The 23,973-nt window shown below is 42.5% G+C and overlaps 1 protein-coding gene across 1 annotated transcript; it reads right to left on the reverse strand.

The window, feature by feature from the left end:
* Nucleotides 1-107: 107 nt before the first annotated feature.
* mapk14a (mitogen-activated protein kinase 14a) lies at nucleotides 108-23,422 on the reverse strand. The gene is given in 12 exon segments (NM_001309912.1): nucleotides 108-1,080; nucleotides 1,173-1,346; nucleotides 1,433-1,511; nucleotides 3,776-3,855; nucleotides 4,802-4,873; nucleotides 4,962-5,076; nucleotides 5,158-5,205; nucleotides 5,493-5,522; nucleotides 8,379-8,490; nucleotides 13,617-13,675; nucleotides 13,850-13,979; nucleotides 23,254-23,422. Coding segments are annotated over 12 exon segments (1,074 nt in total). The 5' UTR covers nucleotides 23,373-23,422; the 3' UTR covers nucleotides 108-1,024.
* Nucleotides 23,423-23,973: the final 551 nt, after the last annotated feature.

A 23,973-nucleotide genomic window follows, 5' to 3' on the forward strand; every position in this document is an offset into this window, starting at 1 on the left:
CATCCCCATTTGTCAAAGGCCATTAATACTGGTCCCACAATACATTTCTGAAATCAGACAGTTTAGAAGACCAGCTTAGAAATCTCGGAAATCAAATACACGAGTCTCTTAAAAAATAAGTCTTTATTTTGTTAAAAGGACTGGAAATTGCAGGTAAACTGCAGACCGACTGTTGCTTATAAATACCAACTCAACTTAGAATAAATACAAATCCCTCTTTACACTGTTAAGGTGTTACAAGTTCTCACATGACACTAAAGACCTTAACACAAAGTCAACACCACACTTGTGGACACAATGCCTTCATGTACATGCAAACATTGAATGCTCTCCGACCACAAAAAAATGCATAAACTCTGAGACATTATTGCATATTTTTGGCCATGTTACCTAGATGCAACAAGAAGGGGCTCAGATATGATGCTGAAAGACTTTACAGGACATTTATCCAAAGAAAGAAGTACACTTTTAAGTCTTTAAATTAAGCTGATGGGCTTGAAATGGTGTTAATAGAATACGAAGGCCTCCTGGATTTCACTGAAAAGTCAACGCTTTCTCTTTTAACGCATAATAATTGTGGTAAAACAAAAAAAAAAATTGTGCCAAAGCTTGACCAACTGGATTGTAGAAAAGCACATTCCCGTCATGAATTAATAGAAAACAGCTTATTTATAGAATATTACTCAACAGAAAGTTTAAGAGCCAAATCAGCACAGCTGTAGGTCTGATGTCTCATTTCAAAAGTCACAGTCAAGAGTTGAACTTTAAATTAAAAAACAATTAAGATAAAAATTTTGAAATATTGGCAAAAATGACTCCTCAAACAAAAAAAAACAAAAAAACCTTAACATATCTGGTATATAAATAACAATTACAGCTGGTCCAGTTTCACTTTTCTAATGGTAGTAATGATCTCCTCAAAAGAAATCGCCAAGGTTTCTGAAATAAAGACTCAGAAATAGCTGGTATGATGTAAGGCTTTAAAATTAATGCACATGTTGACAGGTGGTGGTTGTAGCTCGTCTCAACCCTCCATGTAATCAGGCGGCACAAAACTGCACACCTCCTCATAGGTCAATCCTGCAAGAAATTACAAAACGTTAATAAACTGGGATGAACGTCAGAATTAATCAGATTTTTTATAAGCAAGATGTTAAAAGGTAAAAACATACGCTTCCATTCGTCGATTTCCAGCTCTCGGCTTTCAAAGCTCTGGTCGTACGGCTCAGCCTCGGGCTCGTCTTCTGGGTCGTGGTACTGGGAGAAGTAGGGATGTTCCAGAGCTTCAGTGGCTGTTATCCTCTTGTCAGCATCCAGAATCAGCATCTTCTCCAGAAGGTCCACAGCTTAAAAAGAGAAAAGGCCAACATCTAAATAAAGCTGAATCTCAGTCAGTCCATTGAAAAAAATTATCTTGTTTCTGCTTTGTTACCTTGTGGGTTAGCACCAATAAAAACATGAGAGAAGTTCCTCTTGGGCATAGGAGGCAAGGAGCTGACATAATTCCTAGCCTGGGAAAACACATCAATACATAAAATGTCAAGCTCCACAAGCCGCAACGTGTTGTGACACAGTTTCCGTGTTACCATCTATTTAACCCAATGCTGTTTGGCAGTCAAATTTCTGACTACAAGGCCACAGTTTTACACTTGTTTTATTTTACAATAAACAAGGACCTGTTGTAATAAAAATTACTAATACTTTACTGCTGTTCTTTAAAGGTAAAAACAACCTCAAAGATCATAAACACCAAAATAATCCTAGTAAAACACAGTGTCAAAACTAAGGTCCTTTAGTCTTTTTTTTAAATCAACATACAGTGCCTGGCAAAAATATTCACCCCTTGGCTTTTTGTTACATTCCAACCTGTAATTTAAATGTTTTTCAACCGTATTCTTTGTGATAGATCTGCATAAAATAGTCCTAAATTTGTGAAGTATAATACAAAACTGAAAATGTGCATATATGTGTTCACCCCCTTTGATATGAAGCCCCTAAAAGGGGTACAGGAGCAAACAGTTATCTTCAAAAATAAAATAAGCGTATTATTTGTAAAAGGCCCCAGAGGCTGCAGCACCACCACAATAAAGACCAATGAGCTACCCCAACAAGTCAGGGACAAAGTTGTTGTTGAGAAGTACAACTCAGAGTGGAGGTTACACAAAATATCCAAATCTTTGAAGTTCACCCGGAGCACCATCAAATTCATCATCCTCACATGGAAGGCACGTGGTACAAGAACAAACCTGCCAAGAAAGGGCCGCTCACCCAGACTCAGACTGGGCAAGGAAGGCATTAATCAGAGAGGCAGCTCAGAGACCAAAGGTCACCCTGAAGGAGCTGCAGAGCTCTACAGCAGACTGAAGGATCCATAAGGCCCTCGCTCCATAGAGCTGGGCCTTATGGAGGAGCAGCCAGAAAAAAGCCATTACTTGGTGTTAAAAATTAGAAGGAATGTTTTGAGCTTGCAAAAAAGGCATGTGGACAACTCCCCAAATGCACGGAGGAAGGTGCTCCGGTCGGATGAGACTAAGACTGAACTTTTCATCCACCAAGGAAAATGCTACGTCTGACGCAAACCCAACGCATCCCGTCACCCCAAGAACATCCTCCCTGCAGTGAAACATGGTGATGACAGCATCAGGCTGTGGGGATGTTTTTCTGTAGCAGTGACTGGGAAACTGGGCAGAGTTAAGGGAAAGATGGATGGTTCTAAATACATGGATATCCAGTCTACCTCTGACTTGAGACTAGAACTGAGGCTCACCTCCCAGCAGGACCATGACCCAAATCATACTGCTAAAAACAACACTTGAGTGGTTTAATGGTAACAGTTAAATGTGTTGGAATGGCCTAGTCAAATCCAGACGTCAGTCCAATTAAGAATCTGCAATTAGATTTGAAGAGTGCTGTTCACAAGAGAAAACATCTAAGATGAAGCAGTTTTGACTTGAGGACTGGGCAAAAATCCCAGTGGTAAGATGTGGCAAGCTCACGGAGACTGATTCAAAGCCTCCTGTACATCTTCATATTTGTAGGCATGTTCTGCAAATTAAATGGTGCAAACTCTCAAATAGTCCATTTTAAATCATGGTTGTGAGGATACAAAACATAAAAAAATATAGCAAAGGGTTGAATACTTTTGCCACCTATTGTATGAGTAAAATACATTCTTGCAACACCTGGAGAGATAAAAGACAATCATGAAAAATAGAAAAGTAAATAGAAAAACAGAAAGAAGAGCACTAACCAAGATTGAATCCCAATTAGGTTGGGTTTTTACCCACATATGTATCGGTACGGCAAATAAAAGTTGGAATTGTTTAAATTTAATCAAATTTTTCAGTAAATGTATTTAAGGCTTTAAACACATCTTTACTTGAGGTCCCAGTCTATCAGGAAAAGCAGCATCCCATCATTAATAATCAGGTCTTGGTTTAAACCCTACTACCATTTCCTTGTATGTACTTAAAAATTAAGCTTTTTCATTTTGAATATTTAAATTGGATTAATGGTTCCTCATCAAACTCCATCAAACAGGCTGCTTATCAATAACATATTCAAAGTACAAATTCCTGACACTTGGAATCTAATGCCGAACAAATAACGCTTCCCTTGGAATACAAACATTGCTCAGGCTGATACTGTGATGAAGATATATTTTGGATCAACTGTGTTGAGATAAAATGCCACGTATCGACAAGAGAGTTGTGCAGACCCTCCACAATCACACTCCCTGGTTTTTTTAAATAAAGCAAGTGTGGATCCTTCTTACCTCAAGACTGGGCATCCTGTTTATTAGCGCTGCTGGGGGCGTTCCTGTCAGACGCATTATTTGCTGGAGTTGGTTTATATCTAGAAAGCTCAAGTCAAGGAGAAAAGATCACCAGAGTAGAGTTCGTTAGGGAGATTGGAAATTTTCTTTCAGCCCAACAGAGGTGCCATAATTTTGTATAACACTATGGAATGATGAAAAGCAGACTTCTAGCTAAATATTACAAAAGTAAAGACTGTCTCAATTGGAGAATAACAACATGATTTATGTCCTTTAAGACTCTCACATCAAACATGTAAGGTTTTTAAAAGTAGACACTGAACCCAAATCCACCAGGCTGAGTGCTGGGAAATGAGCTGTCAATTTTAACCCCCTGAGTTGCTGCTCAGCACAGTGGTAAGTTTGAAGCAGAGGAGGAAAAACCCTTTAGTTTAGTAAACTGATGAAATTTGAAGAGATATTCTCCATGACCTCTGGCTCTGGTATTCCAACAAGCTGTAAGACCAACTTCAAATGATTCATCTCCACTAGCATGTGGGGAAGGCAGATCAGATGTTGGACGAAGAACATTTATGTTGACCTAACTTTGAAACTTGTTTCATTTAAATAGAGTCTGAGATCTAGTTACATTTACTTTTGACAAGCAAATCGTTTTAAATATAGCCTGCGGACAGGGAAAGTTTAACTGAAAAAGGCAGCTTCCCAAAGAAAAGAAGTTGGGATCCAAGCCTCAACAGAAAACTCCCTAGAGGAGAGAAGCTATTTCAAAGCCCCAATGAGGTGCACAGATCTGGGGTTGGGGATGGGATAAAGGTTAAAGTCAGTCTGAAAAGATCATTTACATACCTGCTACACTTTTCAAAAGAAAACATCTCAGGCTACATCAAGTTGGAAGACAAAAGCATTTTTTTTATTATGAGAAGAAGAATAATGAGAAGAAGAATAAACTGCCTTGACAGTGCAGGGGAAAACAACCCAACAATGTCAATGCTCCTTTGAATGCGGTCCACATTGTGAAAAGGATACGGTCTGTGCCGGGAAAAAGAGTTTTCCCTGTCAGAAGTTCCGCCATGATGCACCCCACCGACCAAATATCCACTGAAACAGAGGCAAACAAGGCAATGTACCTCTTAAACATGTTGTCTATAAAGAAAGAGTAATATCCAGAGACATCACAGTCCCCAACCTGTCTTGTTGTAGTGCATCCAGTTCAACATGATCTCTGGAGCGCGATACCAGCGGGTGGCCACGTAGCCGGTCATCTCATCATCAGTGTGCCGTGCCAGGCCAAAGTCCAGTATCTGAGGTAAAAAATAGGCAGTGTTGTTACCAAACCATTTGCATCTTAAAAAGCTTTGAGGTAAAGCGGTGTGATCCCTGACCTTCAGCTCACAATCTTCATTTACAGCAAGGTTGCCGGGTTTCAAATCCTGCGAGGATAAAAAAGCAATTAATGTGAATATGCTTTGGTACCCCGCATGAATAAAACAGTAAGGCTGTTATTCTCTTTTTTTTTTTTTATAATTGATAGACATTTTACCTAGTCTTAAATTAAAAATGCTGCAAAACTAACATAACATGTCTCCCCCTCTACCTTTTTATCTTTTAAGAGTCGCACAGCCTGACTCAGCTACTGTGAGACTAACGATCACAACATGAACTTTTCACTTTTCAAGACAGTAATATTTATGAGGCAGAAGTCGAACAGAGCACTTACTCTATGAATGATGCCCGCTGAGTGGATATACTGCAAATAGAGAGTTATCCCATCAATTTGGATTAATTATAAACATCAAAATGTAAGAAAACTGACAGAATATCAAAATTGATTCATCTGAGCAGAGTTTCAATTGGACAGCTAAATGGAAGGTTTATTCATTTTTGTAGAAGTAAATTTGACATATCAATTATGCTCTGCTGAAAAGTAATGAATAAGTGCTTATTATAATCACTATCATAAAAAAAATTAACATCCACAATCAGAGTAAAGCATTGAAAGTGTCACAGAAGAGATTTTGGTGGATCCAAGCCATGCCTTTAACGAGATAATAATAATAATGGTCTAGAGGCATTGAATGCCCAAGGGCCCAGATCATGCACATAAACAATCATTCATGCACACAAGCTCGTACCTAGGGGCAATTTGGAAATTAATCCACCACACCGGTTCCTTGGACTGTTAAAGTACCTGTGTAACGTATATTTTTAGGCCCCACTGAAAGAACTTGTTTACTTAAATGACTCTCCAACTACTTGGTGTCACAGGCACATACACCTCCAGCTGTTAGGGAGTATGGGGAGGAACTGACGGGAAAGCTTCAGTTGTAACTTAACACCAAAGACCAATTAGAGAACAATGAAAGAGGACTCACGTAGAAGGTACATATAGTACCAAGAAGTGAAACTAAACTCTAAACGACAAACATCCAGACAGAGGTTATGAAAGAACTGAGAGCAGCACAGCTTAGAATCTGAGGAACTGATTCACTGTGGAACAAACCTACAACATAGCAGGATAAATCCCTAAAAATAACCAGAGCCAGCCAGCAAGATGGTCAACACTTAAAACTAAATCGAGACTAAATATAAATCAATTTAAATGACTCACTAAATGTTTACATACAAGTCTGTTATCCCAGTAAATATTTCAGCTGAGTTTGCTATATTGAACTGTTCTCACCGATTCATTCTGAACAGGCTGCTTCCTTTGCATAATAATGCAGAAACACTTAAAGCAGCTCCATGTACCTTTTAGCCACTAGGAGATGCTAGACCCGTAACTTTCAGCTTTAGTGTCGCAAAATTAAACTGCCTGCCTCCAGGTTTTGGAATCTGATCGCTGACCACTTTGGACCAGCAGATTGCGAAGTCATGGAGTTACCTGTAAAGACAAGACTACATTCACCCCACTAGATTATACTCAGAGTCTCCTATTCAAACAGGGAGAGGGAGAGGACAAGGCAGAGCCGAGGGAGAGGGAGAGGGAGGGGGCTGCATGTGCGGGAACTTCAGAGAAGAGCTGACAAGCAGTTTTGCAAACTATATTTACTGAATTTTGTGATAACTATGGCAAACTTTGACTTGAGGATGAGAAAAGTAGAAGCACATAAGGTTAGCTCTCGTGTTTAAGGGGAGCCCAGACTGCCGTAAAGCAGCAGGGTGGATCACATGACCCATTCAGAGCCGGATGGTCTCAGGTTAGATAGACAAGTTTTTGAGAAGGGCAGCCTGCGCTGAGCATCCATGCGTGCCAAGCGCTGTATATTGACCTGAGAAATCATTCAGTATATCTCAATTTAAGCTAATACTTGGGTCAAAACTTACATAATGTTGCTTTAATAAATACACAAATAAACAAGCATTAAAAAAAACTGCTGAAAATACATTTTAAATGTCATTTATAGAGAAGCAAAAAAACAAAAAAAGGGAAATCTCAAGAAAGCCAAAAATAGGGAGAAATAAACCCTGGGAAAACAAGGATTACTTAAAAAAAACACATTGATGTAATTACCCATTTATAAACTCTTGGGCTTTAGTAGATAAAATGTTTTTAACAAAAATGCTCAGTTCCCTATAGGCCCGTTGATTTACATATTTTAAATCTGCCTTGGCTTTAACCTTAAATGTCATAGCCTGTTGAAAATACATCACTGTGAAGTGAACCAGGCAGAGGGAAAACCTTTCATTTTCTGACCTGGCAAAGCAAATGTTAATGGTTTCATTTCAGCAAGGCTCCCAGGGAGCTAAAAGAAACTTCAACATTCATTTTCATTTAGGCAGACAACTGCACAGCTGAAACAAACAGAATAAAAAAAATGTTTTTTAGACTAAAATCTAATGTTTTAGATCAGTTGGAATTCTCAAAACCATTTGTATTTGCTAAGTGCCAGAATAATGACATTTGTTGTTCTTTACGTTCCCACATTTACCTGTTCAAACAATTATGTACAAGTCTAAAAAGCACTGGAAAGTCCATCTATCATTCTAATAAACACCAAAACATGCTTATCCTAGAGAATCCAAATATTATATTATATTAAATTATAAAGCTGTACAATACTAAAACATATCTACCAAGCAATAATAATAATAATAATAATAACTTAAAAGCAGAAAGGGAAGAATGTGTTTTGGTGCCATATATGCACATTAAGTCAAGATCTAAAGCAAAAGACCTTCTAAAGGCTGATGGCTAAAGCTGGTTCATGAGCCACAGTCAAATTAGTGTATATATATATATATATATATATATATATATATATATATATATATATATATATATATATATATATATATATATATATATATATATATATATATTACAGTTTGTCTATGGACTCAAGTACAAAGAGCCTCTGTGTTGTTTTGGCTTACCACCAAGACTGAAGTGTCTGGTTAAATTGACCATTGTTACATTAGAAGGAAAAAGGGGGAAGCTTGAGAGCCTGAGGATGTGAGGGTGGCAGCATTGTTTTGTGTGGGTGTTTTGCTGCACTTCCCAACATAGATGCAATTATGAGGAAAGAAATTACATGGAAACATTAAAGGAACGTTCCAACACATCTGGCAACCACCAAAATATGATCTTACTAAATGAACTCACCTTTAGTCCTCGGAGGATCTGGTATATGAGGAATTGCACGTGGTCATCTGAGAGTTTCTGACATTTGACAATGTTGTTTAGATCTGCTCCCATCAGGTGAGTCACGAGATACCTGTCAGTCAGAACAGACTGCCGTCAGAGATTGAACAGAACAGATTTCCGAGAAAACTGTAATTTCCAAACTCTCGAGAACTCTGATGGGTTTAAAATGAATAAATTTGCTCTTTGAAACAAATTTTGGTAGGAGTTGTTTGCACCCTGCAGCTCATTTCCCATACGGCAATAAAGCCTTAAACCAGTTTTGCGGCTCTCGCTTTTCTCTTGGGACACGGAAAGGTCAGGCCCTTTTGAAATGTAATGTCACCGGACAAACACACTGGATAAACGAGCTTAACGGTACTGCACCAGCGGATAGTTTAAATCTAATCCCAGAGCTGTTTAAAATGCATCAAACAGGACTTGCAGGAGACTGGGTGAGCGGGGCTGCTTGTGAGGCTATACGGGAGCCAAAAGCAACAGATCCATGTGCTGCTGCTTCAGTCTGTTGCTCAACAAACAACAATTTGATGAATACAATTCTGTTCTGACAGAGTGTGGAGAACAGGGGCTTAAAATAGAACATGTCCACGCTTGAACTTGTTCTCAGCAGCACACACAGACCCACCTTGGAAAAAACAGCATATAGATAGTGACCTCTGTTTTTCCATTCTCTTCTAATAGAGAAGTTTTTAGGGCCCAACCACTTCATCTTTTTCAGTTATAGAGAAAATAGAATAAAAAAACTCCTAATCTACATATTTTCTTTCTTTGAAACTACATTTAAAGTGCCACATCAGTCTTTTTATTTGCCCCAAGTGTTAAGGAAGCCTGTGAATTTTAACGTGCAATACTGCTGCACCACAGAACTAATGAAACAAAATATGAACCACAATTATAAAATAATAAATTGTTCATTAGTCATCCTTTACCAAACCCCTCAGATTTTTAGATTAGATTTTTATACATCCACATATCCAGAATGTTTTGCCTTAAGTGTTTTCCGAGTCAGTCAATTCAGAATAATTACACGGGGTTCTGCAAACAGCCCAGGAGCACCAGCTTGCACTGAACAGACATTTAGTATTAAAATTACAGATCAGATCAGTATTTGCTCCTTTATTCATCCTGCAGCTTTGGGAGATACAGAGGTCCAAATAGACAAAGACTGGCAGCCTGCAGTTGTGTTCTGGTTTCAAGCTCGGCCATGCCAACCCTCTCTATAACGAATCAGGCCCTCGCCGCGCCCTCTCGGCTCATACCATCTTCTGACATACTGTTTGTTTATTTGAACCTAAGACGTAGCAGCATCTCTGAGATGCAGAGAGAAGCCTGCTGGTCAAGGGAATCGGGCATTTTAAGCTTTACAGTCTGACTAGTAACCAGCAGTTTAGAAATCCATACATTCGATTTTTTTATGATCCCTGAATGCAACAAAACTACAAGCTGGCAGGGCAAACTATCTAGAACAGTCTTCAGTGTGGAAGCTGTTACTGCGAGAAAAACACTGACATTTTCTGTTTCACTGACGTGACTAAAGTCAGACGAGACATAAAAAGGTGTAAGACGTTATTCAAGCGGAAACTATTTTCAATAGAAGCATGTCGGCTGTTTGTTCAGAATGCTTTGTGCTATTTTGTTGTTTCGGGTTGTTTCCAACCCGAATTTCTCCGAAACAAAAAGAGGCCTTTTACCACAGGACATTATATCTGCCTCTGGGCTTTTTTTGTTGAACTGGCAAAAGAGCCAACTGAGCCAGATAGTAAAGAGGTGGAACGTGTTCAAGCTAAGTTCCTCAGTCAAAATATTTCTAAGCTCTTAACCTCTTTTGGAGGTATCCAAATTATAGAGATGCATGTACATACTGCAGTTCACATTTAACATTTGCTAGTATAACCTGTTAAACTGGCCTTTTAAGAATGTGCCAGAGCATTTCATTGTGTATTTGTTCGTTTAAAAAAACAGCAGGAAGCTGTTTTACAGTGGCTGTTCACACCCAAACAGTTTGGGATTCTACCTCTACACTAAAAATAAATTGATTGATTTACATCTAGTTTTAAAAGGACAAATCTGGATTGAGTAAAATCTGTTTCAGAAAAGTACTGGAAGTAAGTCTTCATTGGTTAAAACCCACACTACTCCGCAGAAGATCACATTGGCACCTATAAATACCTTTGTAGTGCACTGACACAGGCAAGATACGGAATCTATCTAGCTTAAGTCAAAGACTCACATCTGCTGCAATTTACACAGTTTCTATGCAACAAGGGACTGTGTGAGAAGTGTTTATGTAAGTGCAAATACTGAATCTAGGGCAGGTTGCATGCTTTAAGACATTTACAATAGCACAAAAAGCCCATTTAAAATCAAAACAGGGACAGAAAAGCATTCTTCTACCAATCCGACTAGCAGAGTGTGTCAGGCTTAGAGGTTAGTCAACAAACAGGATTTGCCACTGCTGAGTGTCATTGCATTGAAAGTGCATCTGCAACAGCCTAGTTGCTGCTGCAGGCCCTGAACTGTGTGTGCTTTGGCGACAAAACAGCGAATAGCCTGACTGGAAGAATCGTCTCGTGATTAATCTTGCCTGAATGAAGTTACTGTTTCTGACTTGCAATATCATCACACACAAGATGTTACCAAATAATGACGTTGAGATATTGTTTAGATGACAAGGAAGCAACTGAAGTGATCCATAAATGGATGTGTCGGGATCCAAGTGACTAACAAAGCAAAAATCATCCCGTCGGAAACCCCAAAGATTCAGATTGCTTAACAACTGATATTTATTCAACAGAAAAAAAGTCTTAGAACAGTTTATAGTAGGCCTGGACAATATATCGAGATTTTAAAAACAAGGTTTTTAAAAAAAAAAAAGAGATATGAGACTATCGTATATTGTTTATAACAAGATGGTCTGTTGCGTTAGAATTAAACTTTTACAAAACCACAAACGTAAAAATATGTAGAGGTGTTTTTCCTAGTACTGCCATTTCCAGGAATGGTTATGGAAGATACAATTAAAAAATATAAATCGGTATAATATTTATATCAAGACAGTATTGGTCAATGTTATCTTTTCGTTCAGTTTATTTTAAAACAGTCATGTCACAAGCACTTTAACCAGGCTAGTAACGTTCAACTGAGTAAAAATAAAAAGAACATTGACACATTAAAATCAACAACGTTCCTTCTCCTTCAGATTTGTTTCGATGTCTCTGGCGGCACAGATGGATAGCACACACTGATGAAGTCGCTTATTGCCGTATGTCGTAAACAATTTTGTACTAAGGGCTGATCGTACAATACGCGCACGTCTTACCTGACGTCTTACAAAAGTTTATTAGCTCCACGGTGTATAGTGGGTCATGGAATTATAAGATTGCTAAAATCTCAAACTGTAAGAAGGCCATCATTTTCAGGCGGGGTAAAGTCACCACGGCTGAGCTCAACAATGGTACGGCATTCGAATCACAAGTCTGACTTTATTGTGGAATATCTTTAATCCTCACAAAGTTCAAATTATTCATATGTGCACATTATATGGAGTCGCAGTTGTCTCTGCAAAATTAAATAATACCGTTTGACGCAGAGCTGCATGGATGCAGAAATTTTACTAAGATTGTTTTTCTAGTGCCGTGCATGCAAATTGTGCGTGTCAATATTTTGTCCCTGTTGGAAAGACCTGCACTGCCCACGATGCTCCCACTTAATGTATATTTTTAGTAGTCAATACGCAAAGTTCCCAAAGAGTGATGGGGACGTTCTGATGAAGGATAAACTTGTTCTCCTTCCATCTGATGACGGCTGACTTTCTTCCTCTGACTCGGCTTCCTCGCGATTGTGAGTCACTGTCAGTCAGCTGATAGTTAACTGAGCTATTTCAACGGAAACACCAGCCATTGTAGTAGCGGTCGGTTTATGCAGCAGTGTTCCCCTTTTACGTCACAAAGGAGCGCAACAGAAAAAAAATAAAGAACCCTTTTTAGTGAGATTTAAGATCATATATCTCAACAACCGTTTATTTAATCGGTATAATATTTACATAAAAACAGTTTTGTCAATGTTAAATGCTAAAACAGTCATGTCATGGGTACTTTAAAGAGCTTGTTGACTGAAGTACTCCAACTAGAACTTTGATGCATTTTGTTGATAAATTATTGTGTTTGGAGAGAAGTTGTTCGTGTTTATTCTGGGTATGTGTGTAGAGCTTGCTGTTGAAGAACACCAGCACATAAACTCCTTCCTTCGTCTATTGCGGTATAATGCCACACTTCACCAGGCAGGTTTACATAAAGCAATAACTGACAGAGACCAAGAACCGTTTGACTGTCATTTCCTGATAATCAGGTGGCGCCATGACTTGATAACTTTAATTAAAATTACTTTTGAGGGGACTGATGCGCTAGTGGCTTAGAGAAGCATGCTTGTGCTCTGAGAAGGCTGCAAGTACCTAGTTCAAACCCCGCAGACTGCCACTATGGGTCCCTGAGCAAGACCTTTAGCCCCGGATTACTCCCCAGGAGCTATAAGCTGCCCACTACACCCTAAGGGATCACACTGGCACCTATATTTGAATGTATAATTGCAATAACGATGCAACAGCCGGTCAACGAACAACTGTTAAGTTCTTGCAGCCAACAAGTCGCATGGTGGACCCGTACAGTCAGTACATTAGATCAATGACGAAAGGGAACGCCGCACTGGAGGGGGGGAGGGGGATTGGCAGTGGGGGTGGGTGGATTAGTATTATCCATTTATCATTATTGAGGCGAACTGCTCAAAAGATTGTCATACTGATTTTAGGCCATATCGCCCAGCCCTAATGCAAACTTTAGATTGCAACGGCATCATTACACTTCCGATATTTCAAAATAAGCTTTACTAAAAATAACCCTCTGTGGGCAAGCAACCGGCGTTTGTTTCACTAAGTCTACATTTCTTGAAAATAAGGAAGAAAGCTGGTGATGACATGTTTTTGTAGCAGCCACATAGTGTGGAAGTAACAGGCTGGCCTTTTAAGAATGTGCCAGAGCATTTAGCCTGCTGGTCAGACTCCAGGGGTTTTCCAACCTGAGATTAGACTGTCGGCTTTCAAGAAACTGAAGGCTGTATTCACATCACTCTGGTCCAATTATACAAAAACAAAGTAGCTTTAAACAGCAAAAAAGGATTACAGCAACTATTTAAAAAGAAACTTACACGTCTTTGAATTCTTTTAGACTTGTGGCAGGACTGAAAACATCTAAGAGGCCGATGACCTGCAAAAACAGAAAAAGCCAGAGTCAAAATAAAAGCACAGAGAGCAGAAAGTAAAACCTTCAAGAAATGCAGATTTTTTTTTAAAACAAACCTTATTAAGCAGGGAATAAGAATTGTGTTTGTTTTAGCCTGTTTACCTCCAGGGAAAACAAAGAAGAAACCAGCCCACTCACATTTTCATGTTTCATGTGTTTAAGCAGCCGCAGCTCTCTGTACGTTCTTTTGGCATGGATGATGGACTGAAAAGGTCGGGAGAGCTTCTTCACTGCAACCTTCAAACCCAGTTTCTCATCATACGCAGAGCTGTCGAATGAAAAAGCACAAACATTAACTTAAATCTTTAAAAAATAAAAATAAAAGCAAAAATATAATATATGGCTGCACTGCAATTTTGTAATCAGTTATATTATCTCAATACATTCTGCAACCCAAGCTTCTCTAATTAAGGCTGATAAAGCAGATTTTATACGTCTCATACTGGGCTGAGTTTGCTCTCAAAACAACATAAAGTGTAGTAAGATGAACTGAAGGCTGAGAAACAGGCGCCATCAGCAGAAAAAGTTGCCGCTCAACAGATTACAACCCGTCCCTGACAGTTAATACATCCTCCCCCCTGAGAGCTGAGTCTCACCAAAACCAAGATTCCTCCACATTACCATGAAAGCTGCCAGAACTTTGCCTAAAAGGTTCCTTCCATACAAATCATAAATGAGTTAAACATACAATTCTGCATTTAATATAAAAAAAAACTTCCCTGTGACATCCATATTTTTAGCATTTGAAATTATAATACAAAAAAAAAAAACATGACCGTTTTAATTGTGACCTCCGTTTCCTACTTAATTGACAAAGTACAAACATTAGAGGGTGTTTATTACAAGAACAGGATATTAGTTAGAGTAGCGTAAATATATAAAAATAACACTGAAATTGATTGTAGGACATGGTGGCGTTCTCTCCCATCAATGCATCAGGATAAAATAAAATCGGCAGAGATTAACCCTAGTCATGCATGTGTGTCACCGTACAACTGCTTGACTTATTAAAAAGGAGAAGCAATAAAAACAAAAACAAAGCGAGGTCAGTAATCTGACTGGCAAACAAAAAAACACACACACACCATTACATCATCGCTTGGCACTCATGCCTGTTTCCATTTGCAAAACAAACATCTGCTCCCTAACTATGTCACTGTTTTTCCACGATAGTAGAGCAGTGCAACATGGCAACTCGCTTGTCTTTGCAATATTACAGCCACACAGAGCTGCTTAGAGGCAATAGTTGGCCATTATACGCCAAGCATTAATGTTCTGCATGCAAACAATATATTTGGCCAGTTAGATGGGCTTTTACTGCCCTTGACACAGATTTGATACAAACCTGATAATGATTTTTTTAGAGTGAGATGGTGAGGCTGATGTAAAGTGATGGGAGCATTTAGGACACAGATAAGACAGAAAGTTGAGGAGAAAAAAACAGTTGACTGCAGCGGATTTCACCATTGTAAGCAGTCATCAGTAGGGATGGGTAATATAGACTCAATATTTTGATCACAATATCTTGGGGTGTTTCAGAATGAGCTTTATTTGGCCATGATTGGGTGCACAATCAAGAAATGTGACTTGGGCACAGCGCCCACAGTGCACAGGCTTAGGCATAAATGCATAGTTTTGTGAATTGTGTGAATAAAGAGAAAAATATTGTGATTGTCCAAATATACAGAATTTGATTCACAGCAGTGTAGCTGACTAATCAGAATGAGGTGTTCATTAGGTTCATCAAACTGACAGCCTGAGGGGGAAAAATTGGCTCTGCAGCAGCAAGGTTTTTGCAAATTATGCTCCGCTGTGCTAATAAGGAGGTTAAAAAATATATAAACAGTTTGTGTGCAGGATGTGTGAGCTCTGCAGGGATGCAGCACTTATCCTGACCCTAGACCTCCATAAGTCCTGGAGGAAACGTCAGCCCTGAGGATCCTCTCTGCAGACCTAATCCCATGTTGCGCGAAGCTGATTAAAGTGATGAGCAAAAATATTTAAAAAAATTCATCACAGTTTGTTCGTCATAAATCTATCATTGCCTTCATGCTGAGAAAAAAAAATAAATGTTTCTCTACTGTGAATTTGACTGCAACGATTATATTCAGTAGTGTAACTACATCGCTAAACATTAATAATATCTGCGATCAATCATATTTTGAAATGTAAAAGCATTTCTTGATGCTGTTATGGAACCAACAGTGAAAAAAAAAAAAAAAAGCAAAGTTAACACACACACACACACACACACAAGTATATGCACACACAAGTATAAATCTTTGAGCTTTGCAAATATCAATTTGTTTTCTAGAGCTGTACACTATACTAAATCGCAGTCGTCATTAATGTCAATAAGCGCAATATTCCAATTGCAAAAGAATACTTAGCGTTATCTGGAAGGCCATAATATTTTAAGGGCCATGCATTCACATTCTGCCTGCCAATCCACCAGGGCCAGCTGAAAGGACTTCCACTGGGCTGTTTTCCCACACCTGACTTAAGAGTTTGGTGACAGACACTAAAATGTTTATGGCGTGGGATCCCTGTTATGATATATTTTTCTGGGATGAACCCGGACACAGCACGCACACACAGAGTCAGTTCTTATGAGTGAGTTTTATTGAATAGTTTGGAAGATGGAGGATGAGACCAGAGTCTTTCAACGGACGGAGGTGAAGGGTGTAGAAGCTGGCTGGCAGGAGGAGTGTGGAGAGACTGACCGGGAGGAACTCTGGAGCCGAGCACTGGAGAGCAGGACATCTGAGCAGAGCCGTGGAGCGCAGAGCATCAGAGCCGAGCAGAGCAGTGGCGAGCAGAACGTCAGAGCCGAGCAGAGGCGAGCAGAGCATCGGAGCCGAGCAGAGCATCAGAGCCGAGCAGAGGCGAGCAGAACATCAGAGCCGAGCAGTGGCGAGCAGAACGTCAGAGCCGAGCAGAGGCGAGCAGAGCATCAGAGCCGAGCAGAGGCGAGCAGATCATCAGAGCCGAGCAGAGGCGAGCAGATCATCAGAGCCGAGCAGAGGCGAGCAGATCATCAGAGCCGAGCAGAGGCGAGCAGAACGTCAGAGCCGAGCAGAGGCGAGCAGATCATCAGAGCCGAGCAGAGGTGAGCAGAGCATCAGAGCTGAGCAGAGGCGAGCAGAACCTCAGAGCCGAGTAGTGGAGCACAGGACGTCCGAGCCGTGCAGTGGAGGGCTGAACGTCCGAGCCGAGCGGTGGAGGTCTGAACGTCTGAGCCGAACGGTGGAGGTCTGAACGTCTGAGCTGAATACTGGAGGAAACAAAACTGTCGGAAAGTCTATGGGCTGACTGTAACAAGACCAGGTGAACGGAGTCTTCAGGCTGACGGGTACAAACGGAGCTGACAAGAAAAACTGGCAGGGACTGAGCGGGAGTGAACGCTATGGACCGGCGACGGGAACAGAAAGAGGTGAGTCTGATAAAGCGGTGGGAACAGGTGGAAGCAGTTGTGGGTTAATTGCAGCCTGCCAGGTGAAACTGATCAGGCTGCGCAGGAACAAGAGAGAGGGAGAGAGGCTCAGCATGCAGCCAATAAGCTGCATCCTGACAGTACCCCCCCCCAAGGCCGGACACCGGACGGCCCAGAATCCCCACGCCGGGCGGGTGGAGGGGGCCCAGGAAAGGCGGGCAAGAGTCGAAACCGAACACTGAGGGACCAAAGAGCCTGCAAACACAAAAGGGGCCAGAGAATACGGGGAACCAAAGGGGCCAGAGAACACGGGGAACCAAGGAGCTAGAGAACAGCGGGGAACCAAGGAACTAGAGAACAGCGGGGAATCAAGGAGCCAAAGAACACGGGGGAACCAAGGAGCTAGAGAACACTGATGTGCCAAAGCACAATCAGGGGGCGGCACATCAGGGAAAGACACGAACGCTTGACTGCGCCGGGGGAAAAGCGAGTGCTTGACAGCGCTGGGGAAAGAGCGAGCGCAACACAGCGCCAAAGGGAAGGAACGGGCGCAACACAGCGCCAAAGGGAAGGAACGGGCGCAACACAGCGCCAAAGGGAAGGAACGGGCGCAACACAGCGCCAAAGGGAAGGAACGGGCGCAACACAGCGCCAAAGGGAAGGAACGGGCGCAACACAGCGCCAAAAGGGAAAGATCGGGCGTATGGAAACGCCAAAAAGGGAAGGATCGGGCGTATGGAAACGCCAAAAAGGGAAGGATCGGGCGTATGGAAACGCCAAAAGGGAAGGAACGGGCGTATGGAAACGCCAAGGGGAAGGAACGGGCGTCTGGAAACGCCAAGGGCAAGGAACGGGCGTGTGGAAACGCCAAGGAGAAACAACGCCGAAGCGTGAGAGGAGCGCTGGGGCCCAAGGGGCGAGATCGCCGGGGCGTGAGGGAAATGCCGAGGCGAAACGGACGCATGACAGCGTCAAGGGGAAAATATAGGCGTACGAAAACGCCAAGAGGGAAGAACGGACGTACTTAACGCCAAAGGAAAAGAACGGGCGTACAAAACGCCAAGGGGAAAGAACGGGCGTACTTAACGCCAAAGGGAAGGAACGGGCGTACTTAACGCCAAAGGGAAGGAACGGGCGTACTTAACGCCAAAGGGAAGGAACGGGCGTACTTAACGCCAAAGGGAAGGAACGGGCGTACTTAACGCCAAAGGGAAGGAACGGGCGTACTTAACGCCAAGGGGAAGGAACGGGCGTACTTAACGCCAAAGGGAAGGAACGGGCGTACTTAACGCCAAAGGGAAGGATAAGCGTACGACAACGCCAGAGGGAAGAACAGGCGTACGACAACGCCAGAGGGAAGAACAGGCGTACGACAACGCCAGAGGGAAGAACAGGCGTACGACAACGCCAGAGGGAAGAATAAGCGTACGACAACGCCAGAGGGAAGAACAAGCGTACGACAACGCCAGAGGGAAGAACAAGCGTACGACAACGCCAGAGGGAAGAACAGGCGTACGAAAACACCAAGGCTCAACAACTCCTGCTGGAACACGACTGGTGTACAGAAACGCCAGGGGAACAACCCGCCGGGGCGTGAGGGAAACACCGGGGCTTGGGGAAGAGAACGCCGGGGCGTGGGGAGAACGCCGGGGCGCCAGGAAGAAGAATGCCGGGGCGCAAGGGAACGCCGGGGCACAAGGGAAACAGGAATATCTAAAACACCAGGGAACAAGAACGGAGGGTGTACTAACACGCCGAGGAACCGAGAAAAGAGGGCGTCCTAACACGCCGGGGAACCACGAATCAGAGGGCGTCCTAACACGCCGGGAAACCGAGAATCAGAGGGCGTCCTAACACGCTGGGGAACCGAGAATCAGAGGGCGTCCTAACACGCCGGGGAACACTAAATCTAAACGCCAGGAAAACAAGACCTAACACCAGGGAACTAGAGGGTGAGCTAGGCAGCAACAGGCCAAGCGCGCCAGAGGGCACAGACAGCGACTTAAGCACTGGAGGGCTCTGGCGGCGACCTGCGTGCGCTGGGCAGCGACAGGTTGGCGCACCAGAGGGCTCAGCCGGCGACATAGGGGTGCCGGAGGGCTCTGGCAGCGCCTAAACAAGGGAACAACAACAAGAGGGTGAGCTAGGCAGCAACAGGCCAGGCGCGCCAGAGGGCACAGACAGCGACTAAAGCACCGGAGGGCTCTGGCGGCGACCTGCGTGCACTGGGTAGCGACAGGCTGGCGCACCAGAGGGCTCAGCCGGCGACATAGGAGCGCCGGAGGGCTCTGGCGGCAACCTGCATGCGCAGGGCAGCGACAGTCTGGCCCACCAGAGGGCTCAGCCGGCGACATGGGTGCGCCGGAGGGCTCTGACAGCGACCTGCATGCGCCTAAACAGGGGAACTACACAGAGACACTAGGGCAAGACAGAACAAAACAACTACGGAAGGGAACTAAACTAACCTAAACAGGGCAAAACATAAAACGAAAACAGGAGAAGGGTGTAGGGACCTAGAAAGCGTAGGGCCCTTAGAGAGCGCAGGGACCTTAAAGAGCGCTGGACCCCATCCAACGCAGGAACCCATACAGCGCAGGAACCCATAAGGCGCAGGAACCCAAACACCTAAATACTAAGGGGGGAGAAAAAAAAAAACAAAACAAACAAAACTAAAATAAAGAAAAAACAAATACAGAACAAGACTAGAACTACCGGGCTAGGACAGAAACTACAGAGGCTAGACTGGAATTACAGGGGCTAGACAGGGACTACAGGGTCAAGACAGGGACTACAGAGCTAACGAAACTACAGGGCTGACGAAACTACAGGGCTGACGAAACTACAGGGTCTCAAACTGAAAAATCAAAACAAGACTGGTAAACTAGGAAAGGAACCAAAAGCTAAAGCAAAACTATGAAACAAAGCAGAACCGGGAGATGAGGGCAGATACAGCTGAACTGATGAAAAACTAGATACTAGAGCTAGAAATAACACAAACCAAAACAGGAAGTCTAAGGTAAAAAACTGGAACTCAAAAACAAAACTCAGAAAACTAACCTAAAAAATAGAACCGAACTGGATAAACAAAAGCTAAATAAAACTCTAATACTCAAAAGCAACATAAATCCCAAAAAGTTCTAAGTAAACCAAAATCTAAGGTTGAGCCAAAACAAAAGAACAGAAGGTGGAAATAATTCTTCTAAAACAATAAAAAATATACAAAAAGACTAGAAACTAAAGCAGAACTAGAACACAACAAAACCTGAATAACTTTAAGAAATCTAAGAAACGTTAAGTAATTAAAAAATAACTCAAAAACCAGGACCCAAAAATAACTTTAAACAAAACAGAAACCAGGACGTGCTGGACAGCAAAGTCTTTGTCTGCTGGGCAGCGGCAAAGTCAACGCTGGGCAGCGACGACGAGGAGCGCCGTCTTTAACGGCTGCGCAGCGTAGGAGGCGGAACTTGCAAAAGACGAACCAGGAAACAGAGTCAGAAGCGGGGCGTCGCGGATGCGACCCCGGCAGACGAACCAGAAGCGTGACGTCGCAATCCAGCGACCATGGCGAAACAGAGGCAAGGCGTCGCCGCACGGCGACCCAGGCGAGGCGAGACGGAAGCGTGGCGTCGCAACTTTGCGACCCAGGCGAGACGAACCGGAGGCGAGGCAGATCCTACCAGCTTCTACACCAGGCTCTGTGCGTGCTCGGGTTCATCCCTTGGCCGGTCCATAATGTTATGATATATTTTTCTGGGATGAACCCGGACACAGCACGCACACACAGAGTCAGTTCTTATGAGTGAGTTTTATTGAATAGTTTGGAAGATGGAGGATGAGACCAGAGTCTTTCAACGGACGGAGGTGAAGGGTGTAGAAGCTGGCTGGCAGGAGGAGTGTGGAGAGACTGACCGGGAGGAACTCTGGAGCCGAGCACTGGAGAGCAGGACATCTGAGCAGAGCCGTGGAGCGCAGAGCATCAGAGCCGAGCAGAGCAGTGGCGAGCAGAACGTCAGAGCCGAGCAGAGGCGAGCAGAGCATCGGAGCCGAGCAGAGCATCAGAGCCGAGCAGAGGCGAGCAGAACATCAGAGCCGAGCAGTGGCGAGCAGAACGTCAGAGCCGAGCAGATCATCAGAGCCGAGCAGAGGCGAGCAGATCATCAGAGCCGAGCAGAGGCGAGCAGAACGTCAGAGCCGAGCAGAGGCGAGCAGATCATCAGAGCCGAGCAGAGGTGAGCAGAGCATCAGAGCTGAGCAGAGGCGAGCAGAACCTCAGAGCCGAGTAGTGGAGCACAGGACGTCCGAGCCGTGCAGTGGAGGGCTGAACGTCCGAGCCGAGCGGTGGAGGTCTGAACGTCTGAGCCGAACGGTGGAGGTCTGAACGTCTGAGCTGAATACTGGAGGAAACAAAACTGTCGGAAAGTCTATGGGCTGACTGTAACAAGACCAGGTGAACGGAGTCTTCAGGCTGACGGGTACAAACGGAGCTGACAAGAAAAACTGGCAGGGACTGAGCGGGAGTGAACGCTATGGACCGGCGACGGGAACAGAAAGAGGTGAGTCTGATAAAGCGGTGGGAACAGGTGGAAGCAGTTGTGGGTTAATTGCAGCCTGCCAGGTGAAACTGATCAGGCTGCGCAGGAACAAGAGAGAGGGAGAGAGGCTCAGCATGCAGCCAATAAGCTGCATCCTGACAATCCCTAATATTGCCATTGGAGGTTTTCTTAATATCAAGATGACTATACGATAAGCAACATGATAATTGCTTAGGAAAGACAATTATGTCAATAATTATCAGGATAAAATCAGTAACATGATGAGAACTGTAATTTATCTTTATAACGGTAAACTCTAAATGATCATGTCTGCAAACCCACTAATAAAAATTTATTTAAAAAAAAAATCTGTGGGATTATTTTTACTGTAATGGTTAGTCCTGTAATGTCAGTTTCATGACAGCCTCAATAAATATCAGTATATCTGAAAATATGACTGAAAGCGATTAATGTGCAGTACCACTGCACTACTGAATGCAACTGGTGTACTCAAGTAACCTGTGGGATTATGGCTAAGTTTTATTCTTAGACCACAGTTGTCTCTGCAGGGCTCTGACTGTATCATGTACAGTATTAAAAAAATATTATATATATATATATATATATATATATATATATATATATATATATATATATATATATATATATATATATATATATATATATATATATATATATATATATATATATATATACCCATGTTATAACAACAGATATCACTAATTAGAACATTTTAGGTCCATATACCACATTCCTAGTCATTAGCCTAAAGAAAACTCTCCACTCTTGCATGAAAATCCCATCCCACCAGTAAAATGCTACTAAAAGAAAAAAAAGTGTGACTTTTTCTAACACTTTAAAGATGCAAATGCTTCTGGGCTGCAGATTTGTTTATTAATCAGAAAACATTTGCTGTGGACCTTCCAAAGACCAAAGCAGAATCTATCAAGAGGAAACCAGTACTTGAAAGCAGCGTACTTAGGAATCAAACATTATTCCCTGCGATTTCAATCCTCCAGTACACGCTGTTGCATTTTTATGGTTATTCATAACTCATTAATTTCGAAGAAGTGAAACTGACAGCAACTTTTCTCATTTGAGTGAATCCATTCTAAATCAAAACATGTGTAATTAATATTTCAGTTAAGGGAAAACAAAAAAATATAAAGTACTACTTGCTCTGCATTTTTCCCGGAAGAGATCAGATCAGTATGTTAAATATGTGGTCGCTGAGATAACGAGTCACGACCCTGTCATTCCTGAGACTGATCCAGAGATAAAAGACTAATCACTTTCTTCATCGGTAAAAAATAATTCAATAAAATCATTACAGTGGGGCTATTTAAGGCTGGATTTGTGCAGTACCCACAAAATAACCTTAATAACTCAACTAGAAATATACGACGTTTAATATAACTTGATGAATGTTGACGGAGTCATCCTAGCTCCACCTTGCTAACCTAACTTTAGCTTGTGCAGCTCAAGGCCTCGTCTCAATGAATGGAGGCGAAGTTAGGTGACACGCTTAAACTTTTACATGAAACGTGATTTACCAAACTGATCCATAGGCGCCGGAGCCCACCGGAGACAGGTCCTGGTACTGCCGCGGGACTTCCCATATCGTTTTATTGACCTCCTGTAGGTAAAATCCGGATCTTTCTTTCTGCGACATTCCTGCAAGAACCAACCGTCGACCAACTGTTTTTCTTTCTCTGCCCCGAGCTGCTTCTTTCCCGCGAGCTGAGAAAAGCTCCGCTTCACGCAAAATAACAGCAACGGAAGAGAAATGGACGCGGCCTTGTTGCCGGAGAACGACGTGCAGCTTTATGTCCTCAAGTAGTTTTCTTGCACAAAGTTGCACAACCGCCGCCTGTTGCTTGCACACTTTCAACTCCGCACTTTTATGTGTCCCACACACACACTCCACCAGTCCGGTTTCTGGAGACTCTGCGCGTTCTAGGTGAAGCCTCGCGAGAAGTCAGTTTCCGACAGCTGAGCGAAAACCTGAAACGAAAGCGACGACGCGTTCAAGGGTTATCGGGAAAGAAAACATTTCTCATTATTTTAATGTAAGAAAACGCGAAATAAATAAACCAATAAATAAATTTTACATTTAAAAAAAATATATTTTTTTAGTCGTTCATTGTTAAAAGTGACAACCAAGACATATTTTCATAAGACCGTGGGGGAGTTGTTAAATAATTTGAGTTTTCACATCATATGTGCGTAAAAAATAAAAAAAATTGGTGAAAAGATTTAAAGAATTTTCAACT

Source organism: Fundulus heteroclitus, chromosome 1 (assembly GCF_011125445.2).
Source record: "Fundulus heteroclitus isolate FHET01 chromosome 1, MU-UCD_Fhet_4.1, whole genome shotgun sequence".
Taxonomy (NCBI): Eukaryota; Metazoa; Chordata; class Actinopteri; order Cyprinodontiformes; family Fundulidae; genus Fundulus; species Fundulus heteroclitus.